This window comes from Polistes canadensis, unplaced genomic scaffold (assembly GCF_001313835.1).
Source record: "Polistes canadensis isolate GaletaPanama2010 unplaced genomic scaffold, ASM131383v1 scaffold_17, whole genome shotgun sequence".
In the NCBI taxonomy this organism is placed as follows: Eukaryota; Metazoa; Arthropoda; class Insecta; order Hymenoptera; family Vespidae; genus Polistes; species Polistes canadensis.
The window spans coordinates 432,630-447,301 of NW_014569564.1; the positions used below are offsets into that span (position 1 = coordinate 432,630).

Sequence of the window (14,672 nt, forward strand, 5' to 3'; positions counted from 1 at the left end):
GGCCTCAACAGTGCATTTACAAAGTAAAATAATTATGTTCCTCGGTTGAACAAACATTAATGAATACAAATTTCAATGGTAGTAGTCACGCGAGAGTAACAGGATCTCGAAGAAAAAAAAAAAGAGAGAGAGAGAGAGAGAGAGAGAGAGAGAGAGAGAGAGAGAGAGAGAGAGAGAGAGAGATAGAGAGATAGATAGATAAAATAAGAATACGTTGCCGATTTTCTAGTTAACGTAGTAAAATTCTTGAATGAAAGATAAAGATCATCGTATCAGCAGGGGGGGGGATGTTCGCGAATCATCCCGAAACATCGTGAAACTCGTTAAATCCTCACTATTCGCGCGTACCTATAATTAGAAGAATTCTCTTTCTTTATTTTTTCTTCTTCAACGTGCCCGTTATAGCGTTTGCTAGCTATTTCACTCTTGATATACGTGTAGAAGAAGAGTACAACATTCACAGACTTGCTAGGAATGCGAGAAACTCGCGAAGTTCTAACTATCATGAAGTATAAAGATCTCCCCTTCACACACCTGTTTTATATTCCATACGGTTGACTTTCGACACGTTCGGCGTTAAAAGGAAAAAATAAGAAAGGAAAAAAAAAAAGAAAGATTCATAACGTTATTTATCGAGGAAAATAAAAAGGAGAAAAGATTGAGGAAAGGGGAGGGGAAGGGAAAAAAAGAACCCAAGAAAAGAAGACGGCAAACGACCTTAGACTTGCAGGTACCTACTTACATACACATTCGTATATACATATAGATATATATATATATATATATATATATATACTACTTACCCCTCTAGCAGACTCGAAGATATTTTAGGATCTGCAGTTTACTGATCCCCAGCGTCAATAGCAACGATAATAACTACGCGTAAACGGAAGCCGCCGGTAGAGTATAAAACTTAGGATTGTCAAGTCTGAATAAAGAAATAAAAATAGAAATAGAAAAAGGGAAATAGGAGAATAGAATAGAGAGAGAGAGAGAGAGAGGAAAAATACATAGGTATGTTTCTCCTATAGGACAAAATAATTCTTTCTCATTCTATACAATATATATATACGAGCACATACACACATATGTTTGACTAATACTTCAGCACCACAACTAGTATGGTGAATCGAGTTTCTTCTCGCGAGGATACATTTTTTTTTTTTTAATTAATGACTATCGACCGAAATCCGCTTAGAAGGAGGGTTTCACAGCTGGTCTCTCTAAATTGACGATCCTCTACCTTTAATTTCGTTGAATTCTTAACGGCCATAGAATTTTTCTCTATGAAAAACGTTTGGACGTGGTGTTGTTATAATCGCATATAAATATTATTTCAAATCTTTTTTCTAAAATATTTCTCGGATTAGAGTCGGTTTTATTTTCCTTTCCTTTTCTTATCTTTTCTTTTTCTTTTTTTTTTTTGGATAACGTTAGTTTTCGAACGGTTTACGAAACGGATTGATATTTCATTCTATCGTTGAGTGTACACGAATATTATTTCGTATTTAATAAAAAGTTTCTTTTTTTGTGTGCGTTTATACGTAAATAATATCTTAATATCACACACATTGATAGACATCGTTAATAATAAAAGATATTCCTCTTTCGAAAAATATCATTTTGAACGGAGTTTATATTAAAATGATCTCATTGTCAGGTTGTTTTTCTTTACGCGTATGTGACGCGTACGATTTTATAAATAATAATTATTGTTTTTTTTTATTTTTTTTTATTTAACACACGCAAATGATCTCAATACAGTAAGAATAAAATTAATCGAAATTATTTCTCGCGGAAAGATTTTTTTTTATTTTCTTTTTTTTCTTTTTTATTTACGCGTTATATATACGATTTCTTTTTGGTTACGTTGTACATAAGTCGCAAGTAAGATTGCTACTTATGTTAAATAGTAAAATACGTATTCACGTTATGGAAAACATATTGCACTGTCGCATATCTAATAACTATGAATCGTTAATGCATCTTAATATCGTATGCGATGACAATGAGGATTACAAGGTGAGGAAATACAAGTAGGATTTCATTAAGCAGTCTGTTCGCATTATTGTATATATTTGTTTCTTCTACTGTTATGTGCGAGAAAACGATTACTTATGAGAGAAAGAGGTTTGTGCTTGTATATGTATGAGTCGTCGATGAATATAATACGCTACCTCGATTTGGCCTTCGTATTTAAGTACGTACGTAAGTAACGATCTTAAGACAATGATTCAATAAAAATAATAAATATATATTCTTATAATAAACATATATTATACGGTAGGAATTGTTTAACCATGCAAATCACTCGAGATCATCACCTTTGCACTCTACCTTCACCCCTCTTCCTCCCCCTCCCCTCCCACTCCTCCTCCTCCCTTTGATTTGAAATTAAAATACATTTATTTTTTTTTTTTTTTYTTTTTCACGCTTTCATTCTATGTAGATACACGTTAATAACATGCAACGCAAATAATAAACCGAGTGGTGGTGAATCGGTAAAGAAAAGAGGGGGGGGGGGGTAAGGGTGTACAATAACGATTAGTCGCATGACATTTGACACGTATCGAATTGGAAAAAAAAAAAATTGTATCGCGTTCAAATAAAAAAATAGAATGAGAATTTGAACGAAAGTTCTGTGACGAAACGAAACTTTGCGTAAAATTTTTGAAATCTTTTCGATATCTCTTTGCTGTTTGTCTTCTCTCCAGGGATGACAAGGTCCCATAGCAAGCACGTGTCACTTACATGATAGATATCTCTCTCATTAAAAAGTACCTAACTGTCGTTTTGCCATATTGAAAACTAATCCAACTTGACTCGACGTAAAAAGGTATATACAACTAACAAGAACTCGGCATACAACTAACTCTTAGATTATTTTTATGTTCTTGGTTTTTCTTTTTCTTTTTTTTCTTTCTATTTTTTCTTTTTTTTTTTTTTCTTTTTCTTGTGTTACAATATATTCCATAAAAAGTGAATCGTCGTAAATGACCATAGAAGGTAATAACGGCCTACTCAAGTTTAATTCATTTCTATGCACTTTTGTATCGTCATTCGTAAAACATTTCAGATCGGTCAAGTTTTCTTTCTTCGTTTCATTATGCTCGTTACAAAAAAATGGTTACAAGATCCTCGGGGTGGGGCGCGGGTCTCTCTAGGTGGTCTCTAGGTGATCTGTTTTAAAATAAAAACCTTTTTTTTTGTTTGTTTCCTTTAGAATCTTACTTAACTTAACTTTTAACTCTCACGTCGTTCTTATCTGCGATTAATGAAAAAACTACACGCGTTTCCCTGCGCATAATAATCTATTGCGTCCAATGATCTAAAGTGCGAAGTCTTGAAAGTATTAAAAGCATCAGGTTATCGTTCTAGTCATGAACTTTACAAAGATATCGGTATCGAACGAATGCTCATATCTATCAACGAGTATAAAAATAATTCGATAGTATATAAGTATACTCGTAAATATATATACATATATAGAGTATTATACTACGCCGTTAGCCAGATTACATGCGACTGTTTTTCAACTCGTTCCTTCGAAACTTTAAACAAATACTTTTCGTACAATATTAATTTCTTTTTTTTTTTTTTTACATCGTTCTTTCTCTAATTCTTCTATCTTAAATCTTATAATCCCTAACATATATATACATATTTATTTTATTTTTACAGAAAATAGAAAAAACGGGAAAGATATATGAAGAAGTAAAACAAAACGAGAGAACGAAAAGAAATATAAACAAGCACGATTCGTCGTTGATAAGAAAGAAAAAATAAAAAAGAAAAAGAAAAAAATTGGAAAACCTGAAGGCAAAGAAAGTAAAGACGAGTATTTATGCAGGTGAATGAACGACGACGAGGACGGGTTGTGATCGAGCGAAATGTAAGGGCTAAGCGACCACGACGACTCAACCGGGTGGTGTCCCCAGTGAATGTCCTTGGATAAAAGGTGTCATCGTACGGAGTATCTGTTCACATCTTACCGGGCAGCATTGGATTGCAGTTGAGTCTTCTAATACTGTCAGGTAAAGATGTCGTCAGGATTCCGAAATCGACTATGCCAAACATATGCTGACTACAACCCTAGACTACTACTATTACTACTACATTTACAACTATAATACCAACAACTATACGAGGACAAGAAGGATAGTAATGAGCATCGAACGAGTAAATGTTTTTTTCTAAGAGCTTTATCCATGGGGTATCTTATATGCTGTTAAGACATACTATGGATAATATTACCGCGTCTGGCTACACGAGTTCATAATTTCTTACGAATCTTTTTAACACTAAACCTATCGACGCTATTTCATGTATACCTATTTCTACCGTGAGTAGTCAAATGACTGTTTTTAAAAAAAATATATATATATATGTCTTCGTATAGAAGGAGATTTTAGCCAATCGAATATAGTGTGAATGATATATATATTTTTCTTTTAATTTAGCAAATGAATAACGCACATTTTATACCTTTTTTACCGTACTTTTACAAATTACAGAAAGCCATCATTTTGACTGCGAAGTTGTCGTGTTGGAGGTAAAGTGTTAAGTAAGCGAACATAACTTTTTTGTGTTATATATTTACATATATAAATATATAGCTACGTATGATAAATGGTAATATGATAATTCTTATCCATACGACATATATATATATATATATCTATATAAAAATACGTATTGAGCCGCGCGGAAATTTTTTTTCGTATAATATTTTCCAGATAGGAGATGATTGCTTTTAACATCACGTAACTTTGATATAATATCAATTGGATCTGCTAATATTTCAAGTACGCTTGAAAATTGGACATATAAGAGAGTAGTTAATTAAAAACAAAATTGTATTCGTTTATTCGGTCAAAAATTATTAAATTGCGTCTTGGAAAATAAATGAAAATAAAAAAGAAATAATTCGATTGTGAGATATACACGAATTAGCAATTATTTTTTTTTATTCTTTTTCTCTTCTTCAATATTATATTCTACCTGGTTGTTAATAATTCATTTTTTCAGGGGGAGGAAGAAAATTATTGAAATTAAATTTATCAACATTAATTAGTTTTTATCCAATTAAATTTTATCGTCAATGAGAGTGCGAGGAGAATTTGACGTGGTGGTGGTGGTAGATAAAAAAAGGAATATAACGTTTTAAATATGCATCATGTATATACGTGTGTAAGTCCCCGTTCGAAGAAAGATGCGTTCGTGTAGATTCAAAAGTACCTTCTTACTTTTTTTTTTCTTCCTTTTTCTTTTTTTTTCCTCCCTTTTAGAAAGAAAACCTGTATACTGGACTCCTCCGACAAATGCGATCGCATCGACGATCTTCGAAAACGTCGCGACATCGAGAGGTGCATCGTAATGAGCTCTCCTCGCACCTTTACGTGTTTACTTGTGTCTCTATGCATATATATATATATATATACATATATGTGTATGTATATATGTATATATGCGCTGCATATAACATTTTTTGCTCTCCCGTGACAACATAATCCCCGTCTCGAGTTAAACGTATGTGTGTATGTGTATGTGTGATGGTGTGATGTGATGATAATCCAAGAGTACTGAAAATGTTCAGAACGAGGAAAAGAAGAAACAAGCGGAAGTCCAATATATATATAATATTTCTCTCTCAATTTCTTCCCTTCTCATTTATTATTTATAATGTATTTATAAATAAAATTCTATTTCTATCTATTTATATTATTTTTCTCTCTCTCTCTCTCTCTCTTTTTTTAACTTCGCGTGTAACATAGTACCGGTTTTCTGTAAATATTTTCCTTCAGTTTTCTATAGCAAAAAGTCTTCTTGAAAAAAAGGATTAAAAGTCTCTCTCTCTCTCTTTCTCTCTCTGGAATTTCGTGAACCGACAACAGCGCGATACGTATTTTCGGTTGATCGTGGTGGCTCGCGTGATTCTTACGGCGGCGGGGGGKTCAAGAAAGAAGAAGAAGAAGAAGAAGAAGAGAAAGAGATAGAAAATGGCGGGCGGCAAAGTGAGGGGTCGGGGAGAATCAGCAACTTCGAGAGAGGAAAAGAACGAGGACGATAAATAAGGTGGTCGCTGTCTGCAGGCGCGCCAAGCACTACGTGCGCACGTCCATACATATACATATATACACATATGTGTGTATGTATATGTATATAATATATGTATTCATGTAGATACATCTAAGGGAACACATATAAGTTAACATATGTACGTTGCTATATACACACATATACATTTGTATGACTGTATATACATATATATATGTATAATATACATGTAAGATATACTAGGTACCTACAACATGCTCGTTCGCTCACATGCTGAGGAAGAGAGAGAAAGAGAAAGAAAGAAAGACACAATCTTGCAACGTGCATGCAGAAAACCCAAGCAAGGCAGCAGGAGGGTTCTACGATCCTGCTGTATAGTTGACGGTAGGAGGTAGAAACGCAGCAAAAGCTCTCTCTCCTCCACCACAGTCGTGTCGTATAGTCGCTTGCTTGTATGCCTCGAAGCTTGCTCGGAACGGCAAGGAACGAGTAGGCGCGTCAGGAATGTAACGCCTCAAAAACGATGCCACGATCGTCGTAAAGCATTGCGTGGGTCCGCCTTGCGACGTGAAAATGAATACGCCAGTAGTGTAGTAGAATTAAGGATGATCGAAAAATAGATGATGGGATGCGAAAGGAATTGCGCGGCTACGTTTGATTCTTTCTTTCTCTTTAGCGCGGCCTTTTTAAATTCTTTTTCTTTTTATTCATTTGTTTTTTTTTGTTTTTTTTTTTCGCCCSCCCGCCCCCCTTTTTTTTTTTAAAGAACATCAAGAACCGTTTTAACACTGGCAATAATTGATAGAAATTGTTTGTAACTATATTGCTAATAATTTATTTTCTATCTCTCTTATCAGATTTTTAATGTAATTTTTTTGGGAAGAAAAATATGAGAACGCGCAAAATGATATTTCGCACGGTTTTGCAATTCATTTATTCGCTTCGAAGAAACTATGTTTCTTAGATTATACGTGAGCAAAGTGTATTGTATATTTATCTATACGGTGTTACAAATTGGGTTATGTCATTAAAATAGAAAAATTGTATATGTATATATGGTAGTTAAATGATGAGTGTATGATAAGAGAGCGATAAAGGTAGAAATATATAGGTATGAGATATTTCGAAGTTAACTTCTGTATCAATGTTTGCTACACTTTTATCATTTCTTGAGTGTTATTTTTCTACTTTTTTAGATATTCGAAATTATTTTTTGCGAAACTCACACGTCTTTAACTTGTTTATGTAATATGCAATAATATATTTACAGGTACCTGTTGTGATGGTTGTTTTTATTTTCACTTCTTCAAAGAATAAATATTTTCATAATAAATATTAATTATTTATTCGTAATATTAATTGTTATTTATTTTATCACTTGACTTTTATCATTTTTCACGTTATTGTTTCGAAACTTTTATTTTCTATACAAAAATTTTGTATATACGATTTTAAATAAAAATAAGCTAACTAAATCAGTTTTGTGTTCTTCTATAAACAAAAAATTATATTGTATTAAAATATTGTTTAACTGTATTGAATCGAGTATTGCAGTAGCTAGTATTAGTCTTTTGACTAGCAGCCAATCTTTGGAATATCATAATAAAATTTGAGATTTACCATTTTGCAAGTTTAAACTCCATTAATATCAAAATCTTGCTCTTAATTAACATATCATATATAGATGATAATACCTATTAAATATAAATACATATACTGTAATTACAATCTTTTGTTATACAAAAATATGATATTTAACTATATATTTCTTTTCTTCTAATGATTTTCTATATTTACATGAAAATTAGTCCCGTGAAATAGACTTAGATCTATATTCGAGTTTGTTATTTTAATTTTTTAGTCGTTTTCAGTTTGTTTAAAAGTTTTTCAATGCAAATTCATTATATTCGTTCATCGTGAATTTTAATTTAATCTCTACTGTACTTACATTAGAATTAGAATCAAACTATGTACGCTGCAGCTTTTTGGCCAATCTTTTCTCTACAAATAGGGCATCGATCAACGATACCGTTCGCACAGTCTTCACATAAACATACGTGCCCACATGGTAATAAAATTATTTCTCGAGGATTTGAGCGGCATACAACACACAATTGATCTTCTCTGAGATTTGAATCTCTTACGAATTGACGTCTCTGTCTACGAGATTCGGCAAGACTTTCTCTTAATTGTTCAGCTGATCTTCTTTCTTGTCTAGTTTTCCAAAAACGTCGAGCTACCACACCACTAAGTAATATTATAATTGTACCGAATATGAAGCACAACCATCTAAAAAATTATTATTATTTTATTTATTAAAATATTTTATTAATTTAGTTCATTTTTCATTAATAAGTGTAAAATTAAACTAACTTATACGTTCTTTTCCGTTCATCTAGCCTTTTAAGTAAGGAAGTAATAGACATAGTTGTTAAATAAAATGGAGAACCATCGGTTGGAGGCTGTAATATTAATGAATTCTGTTTTTTTACTAATGAAATTTCTCCAATTCCTGTTATAACAACCCCTTCACGAAGCATTTCTTCTGTACTTTGTAAACCACGTTGACGTACTCCTATATGTAAGATTTAGTTATTACAAAAATTTGGTAGCGCTTTAGATTAGATGTATAAAAATAATAAAACTATTTTAGTGTAAAAGTAATAAAGCTCACCCGTGAAAAAACCCCATAAATGATCTGAGAACGAAGATACATTAGGTTCAAAATAATCTGAAATTACATCCATGTCTAAAATATCTGCCGATAACGGATCATGAACTTCTACTTTATACCGGCTATTTTGCAAGACAAATGGTATTGTATTGTATATCTTTTGCATTGTGCGTTTTTGGTTTGACCTATATAATAAATAATATAATTGTTATACTTTTCTTAAGAAAAAAAATGATACATATTAAAATAAACTGTAACATGAAATGTATAGAGTATCTTATAAAATATTATTATTTGTTTTCTACAATTACTCTCTAATTAAATAATATTATACCAAAAGCCTGCTGTAGTTCTGGCGACCACATGTTCCTTGATACTAAGTTTTTGTAAAACTCCAGTTATGTCTTTTTGGTTAATGCTATGCAGTGGTTTACCCAAAGACTTTACTGTACCTCTGACAGCAATGTATCCTATTCTGTTGTCAGAGGCTTTACTTACAGTTTCTTCCAAAGATGAACCAACTTCATAGAAGTCTGCTTTCTATAAAAAAAAAATATTTTAAATAAGATTATACAAATTTAATTATATTTATAAAAATAGATTTGCAATGAAGAACTATAGATGACTTTGACAAAAATAGTACAAATAATAATGAATGTAATTTCGAATTTGTGCGAATTCAAATGTAAAAAATTAGAATTTGTTTTGATGTAAATTATAATTACCTTTACAGCAGTAATAGCATTTTTGCAATACAAATACTGTTTCAAACAAATACTAAAAATGATACTATCAATACCGAGGGTTATTAGTTCACCCACATACTCCATGGTTAGGTTAGATTTTTAAAACTCAACATCAAATCTTGATCCATGTTTGAATTATTTCCATTCTTCTTATACGAATCCACTTGACGTTATAGACTATTTATAACTTTGTATTATTATTAAACATCAAAGAGAAAACATTACGTTCTTTTTTAAAACGTTCAATTGAATTTACAGTTAATGTGATCGAATCATAAGCAACTACCAATAGTGTGCTTCGTAAAAATGCATATAAATATATAACCTACAAACATATGTCCAACCACACGGTTTCTAATTTGATGATAACATTGGATAGCATCTTTGCAGCCAATGGTAAAACAATTTTAGTTTTATCAGCTAATAGTGGTTTAATAGTGACATTCTGAAGATGAGATAATGTTAATTAGTGTTGAGAAAGATTACTGACATTTTTGTGTACTTCGCAAGGCGCAATATCCAATAAAAAGAAGATTCGAAATGCATATATTTAATGATTTTATATTGCATTTCGGAAATACGAAATTTTGGCAATGAAAAGATTGTATTTCTTTTAGTTTTGCATACAATGTAATAAATAGTGCACAAGATTCAAATACGATGAAGTTGTCAATCACGCGGATTCATAGAAAAATAAAAATATAATTAAATAATTAACGAATGTTGTGTTGAAATTAACAATTAATAGATGTAAGTAATTTTTTGTAATTATTAGAATTCCCGTTATATTATTTAAAGATAAATATTAATGACAATTAATTTATTGACTATGTATTGTTATTTTTGTTTCAGATTATTTCTAAATTTTCATTTTACATTGAATTACATTTATGCAGACAAACATGTGGGAGGAGGGATTTAAAACTGTTATACTGCCAACATTATCTACTATGTTAGTTTTTGTATTAGTTATTAATTTCTTTAGACGCATTACAGAAGAGACATATATCCATATAAGAGATGTTACTCAAGAACATAATTGGAAACCCATAAGAAAAGTAACTAAGGTAATATAATATAATATTTATTATATATCAAGTTTCAGCAACAAAAATATTTAAAATAGTAATGAAAATCTTTAAGTGTATATTTCTTAAAAATTTGATTCCTATATAATGTAGGCATATTACTGCAGTATTTGCGAAAGTCTATTATTAAATATCAATGGTTTATTATGCGATTCATGTGGAGTATGTGCAGATCTTGGATGTGTCAAAACAGCAAACAAAATACTTCGTTGTAAAGCTATTACTATGGAAAATAATGAGCAATTGCTACATCATTGGATTAAAGGTATAATTGTTTCCGATTATAAATCTTCAATATAAGAAAGCATTATTTGTATTGCTACTGACACTACTAAAGAGTATTTCTTTATCATAATCATAAATATTTTTAATTTCCTACGGCTGATAAATAAAAGGTAATTTACCAGTAGTAGCGATGTGTGCTATTTGTAATGAAGAATGCGACACAGAACTCGGCCTTATGGATTGGTGGTGTTGTTGGTGTCAAAGAAGCGTTCATGATTCTTGTAAACTTTCAATATCTGAGGTAGAATTTGAAAATATGTAACTTTGAATTATTTTATTTATTTTTTTTTTAAACACGAATTTCTCATTAAATAGTTTTATATCGTAGGTATGTGATTTTGGTAGATTTAGATTAATGATAATTCCACCGCAAAGCTTAAAAGCTATAAGTAAGCGCAGAAGAATGAGACGCAAGTTAGCACTGCATTCAGTTATAAAACCTGATTGGAATGATTGGAATCCTCTTATTGTTGTTGGTAACTAACTAATGTAGTTATAAACATTTGTATTGTTGCATCTTATTGCTTTCTACTAAAAAGTGTTCAGTCTCTAATCTTATTGAATATAATAAAAGATATATAGTAATTTTACTTTATAGGAAACAGGAAATCTGGTAATAATGATGGGGAAGAAATTTTATCATTGTTTAGAGGATTATTAAATCCTGCACAAGTTATGGATTTAGCAGAGCAAGATCCAACAGCAATACTTACGTGGTGTCGTCTACTTGGAAATACCCCCTGTACAGTTCTTGTTGCAGGGGGTGATGGAACTATTGCTTGGTTACTTAATATTATTCATAAATTACAATTAAAGGTAAACTTTGACACGATTTGTTATGGATATAATTAATCAGTCAAAATTAAGAAAATATCATTTTATGTAGCCAGTTCCAGCCGTTGCAATACTTCCTTTAGGAACAGGAAATGATTTGTCGAGAGTATTGGGATGGGGTAAGGAGCATGATTCGAATTTAGATCCTAGTGAAATTTTACAAAAGATACAACTTGCTGAAAAGGTCAACTTTGATAGGTGATTTGAGTGGTTATATTTTAATTGTATATTTAACTCTTTGCACTATAATTTATTTTTCTAATTTATGTTCTTGGTCAACTCTGATCTAATATTTTTTATTTTTAATATAATAAGTTTGAAACTATTCATGAGTTTAAAAAAAATATTATATCAACGATAACTTCATAGCGCAAAGAGTTAATTTTATATTTATTTCATTTTAAATGTCTATTATGTATAGATGGGCTGTAACGGTTAAGCCACAAAATGGATCTGCAGGATCACAACAAAATCTTTTCATGTATAATTATCTAAGTGTAGGAGTGGACGCGCAAGTAACATTAGATTTCCATCGCACAAGGCAAAGTCGTTTTTATTTATTCAGTCATAGAATTTTTAATAAGGTATCATATTTAATTTGTCAAATTAATAATTATCTTGCAAACTTTCTAATTAACCTTTTGAGTATTATAATTGTATAAATAAGAATTTTATAGCTATGTACTTTTTTTGCAGTTATTATATATATGCTTTGGTACACAACAAGTTATGGAAAGAGAATGCAAAAATCTTGACAAGAATTTAGAAGTTTACTTAGACGATGAAAGAGTAGATTTACCTTCCATAGAAAGCATAGTTATACTTAACATTCCATCATGGGCTGCTGGTGTTGACCTCTGGAATATAGGATTGGAAGGTTCTTCTTTTTTAGCTATTTTTTGCGTGCGTTCTCTCTTTTTAATTATTAAACAAATTTCATAAAATTGATTAGGCGGACAAAGCGAAGTAGGAGCTCAAAAAATTGACGATAAAAAATTAGAGGTTTGCGCTCTTTACTCATCTTTTCACATGGCTCAATTACAAGTTGGTTATTCTCAACCACATCGATTGGGACAAGCTAGCGTTGTAAAAGTACAGTATAATTTATATACATATTTATTATTCTTATATTTATTATTCAATTTTGTTTAATTGAATTTATTTAACGTTTAAGTAAAATAATGGCCGAGTTAATAAGTTACAGTACTTTGATGCATACTTAGGTGAAGTTATTGAAATCATGTGCCATACAAATTGATGGTGAGCCTTGGTATCAAAATCCTTGTGAGTTTACCATTAGTTTCTGCAATCAAGCTTTGATGTTGAAGAACAAACATTATTAAGCCTACCCTTTTACGTGCATTACGGGTATAAAAATGCATTTAGTTACATATATATAAAAATCAGTATTTAATTGATATTTGAAATAAATGTTCAAAAAATGTATTAAAAGAAATCTAGTCGACAATATTTTAAGAAATAATTTAAAATATATTGTTAAATATTAATGTTCGGAATAAATTTCTTGAAAGAAGATATAAATGTTGGCAAATAGGTTATAAAATATTAATAAATGTATATAATGAAGGAAAATTTATTAACAATTTATTATTTATCCAAGAATTTATAGATCCCTAGAGTCATTTTTACAATTTTTGATCATTTGAAAAAAAAAATTCTATATGTATAAAGTTACTGTAGTTTAAAAAGATAAAATTGAGATGAAGCGTCATCTATAAACTAGATACAAAAAAGTAACAAGATGGCTGAGATTACGCATTTCTATTTTATCTTATAAAAGTATAATAGAAACAAAAAAGCTTGTAGCGCCACCTTCGATATGATTCGTTTCGTATGTTTAGTGTTTCGCTGTCATTATACATGGGTTCTCAAAATTGTTTTGCAAACTCTGCGAGAATGAATATTTTAAAGAGTGAACATTGCATTAGTATATATTGATATGGATTTTGTATGCAATATGCAATGTCTGAAAAAGAAGTTCAATGTTTAACACGGTTAAATTTACTGAAAGCTATGTTTAGCTTTCAAGGATAACGAGATTGTATTTGGAGCATTACATTTTGTAAGTAAAATATTATTTCGTTTAAATATAGTAATATATATAAATAACGTTAAAAATAATAATACACAAATGAATGATGTCATTAATTATTTCTTAGCTTTAGACTTCAAATTACGTCATTACTTCATTTCTATGGGCATGATGATCAGAAAAACATTTTTTGTGATATTATGTATAACAAGTTTCTTTTACATTTTTTTTGTTCTACGTAAATTGATATATTTCCTTTCCAATTCTAATGAACATCAGAGTACTCAACTTATGTCCACTGAAGGTAATTAAATTGATATAAAAAAATTATTGTTGTAATATTTAATAAAGTAAACTGATGAATATCAAGTAATATATATATAAATTTATTTACAGATGGAAATCTAAATTTATCTACGTTATGGTCGTTATTAATAGATTCATGTTTATTAAGTCTTTTCATATTGCAACATTCGTTTATGGCTAATGCCACTGTGAAAAATTTCTTGAAAAAGTTATATATCGATGAGATAGAAAGAAGTTTGTATAATACATGTAGTGCAGCTGTTCTTTCTTTTTTACTGGACAATTGGCAAATAATACCATGGATAAATATTTGGAATATAGATATATCTAATAATAATATATTATGGTCGACGTTTATACTCATACATATCCTTGGTTGGTTTATCATATATAGCGGATGCTTAACAATGGATATTTCAGAATTGATTGGTTTTAGACAAGTTTATTATAAGATTACAGCAAGGCCTAGTCCTATGAATATAAAATCTAAAGAATTACAACGATATTATTCACATATGAGACATCCTAGTTTCATTGGTTTTCTCACAATTTTATGGGTACATCCATTTATGAGGTAAAATTAATTTTGCTATATTGTCACAGATAATATTATCATATCTTGTTTATAA

General features: G+C 30.4%; 2 protein-coding genes across 3 annotated transcripts; one reads left to right on the top strand and one right to left on the bottom strand.

The window, feature by feature from the left end:
* Window positions 1-2,403: 2,403 nt before the first annotated feature.
* LOC106793718 (mitochondrial ubiquitin ligase activator of NFKB 1-like) lies at window positions 2,404-9,763 on the bottom strand. Of its 2 annotated transcripts, none has more exons than XM_014760877.1 (6): window positions 9,457-9,763; window positions 9,066-9,271; window positions 8,732-8,916; window positions 8,431-8,632; window positions 8,006-8,346; window positions 2,404-3,180 (listed from the first exon to the last, which is right to left on the bottom strand). In XM_014760877.1, exons 1-5 carry the CDS (start codon window positions 9,559-9,561, stop codon window positions 8,019-8,021), a joined length of 1,026 nt encoding a protein of 341 aa, XP_014616363.1. In that variant the 5' UTR covers window positions 9,562-9,763; the 3' UTR covers window positions 2,404-3,180; window positions 8,006-8,018. The 2 variants fall into 2 exon arrangements, with proteins under 2 accessions (XP_014616363.1, XP_014616362.1); XM_014760876.1 differs by lacking the exon at window positions 2,404-3,180 and adding an exon at window positions 6,775-7,751.
* Window positions 9,764-9,899: 136 nt separating this feature from the next.
* On the top strand, window positions 9,900-14,350 carry LOC106793717 (diacylglycerol kinase epsilon-like). The gene is made up of 13 exons (XM_014760875.1): window positions 9,900-10,227; window positions 10,330-10,544; window positions 10,659-10,830; window positions 10,961-11,091; window positions 11,179-11,326; window positions 11,449-11,666; window positions 11,737-11,882; window positions 12,106-12,268; window positions 12,381-12,561; window positions 12,637-12,776; window positions 12,908-13,767; window positions 13,865-14,041; window positions 14,134-14,350. The coding sequence occupies exons 2-11, from the start codon at window positions 10,368-10,370 to the stop codon at window positions 13,025-13,027; spliced, it is 1,596 nt and encodes a 531-aa protein (XP_014616361.1). The 5' UTR covers window positions 9,900-10,227; window positions 10,330-10,367; the 3' UTR covers window positions 13,028-13,767; window positions 13,865-14,041; window positions 14,134-14,350.
* Window positions 14,351-14,672: the final 322 nt, after the last annotated feature.

Bases quoted from the DNA above. Each gene is read 5' to 3' on its own strand.
- LOC106793717 (XM_014760875.1), top strand. From the start codon at position 10,368: ATGCAGACAAACATGTGGGAGGAGGGATTTAAAACTGTTATACTGCCA. The intron at 10,545-10,658 runs GTAATATAATAT...TATATAATGTAG, and splicing joins CCATAAGAAAAGTAACTAAG to GCATATTACTGCAGTATTTG. The intron at 12,777-12,907 runs GTACAGTATAAT...ATGCATACTTAG, and splicing joins GACAAGCTAGCGTTGTAAAA to GTGAAGTTATTGAAATCATG.
- LOC106793718 (XM_014760877.1), bottom strand. From the start codon at position 9,561: ATGGAGTATGTGGGTGAACTAATAACCCTCGGTATTGATAGTATCATT. The intron at 8,917-9,065 runs GTATAATATTAT...TTTATTATATAG, and splicing joins AGAACTACAGCAGGCTTTTG to GTCAAACCAAAAACGCACAA. The intron at 8,633-8,731 runs GTGAGCTTTATT...TCTTACATATAG, and splicing joins TTTATGGGGTTTTTTCACGG to GAGTACGTCAACGTGGTTTA.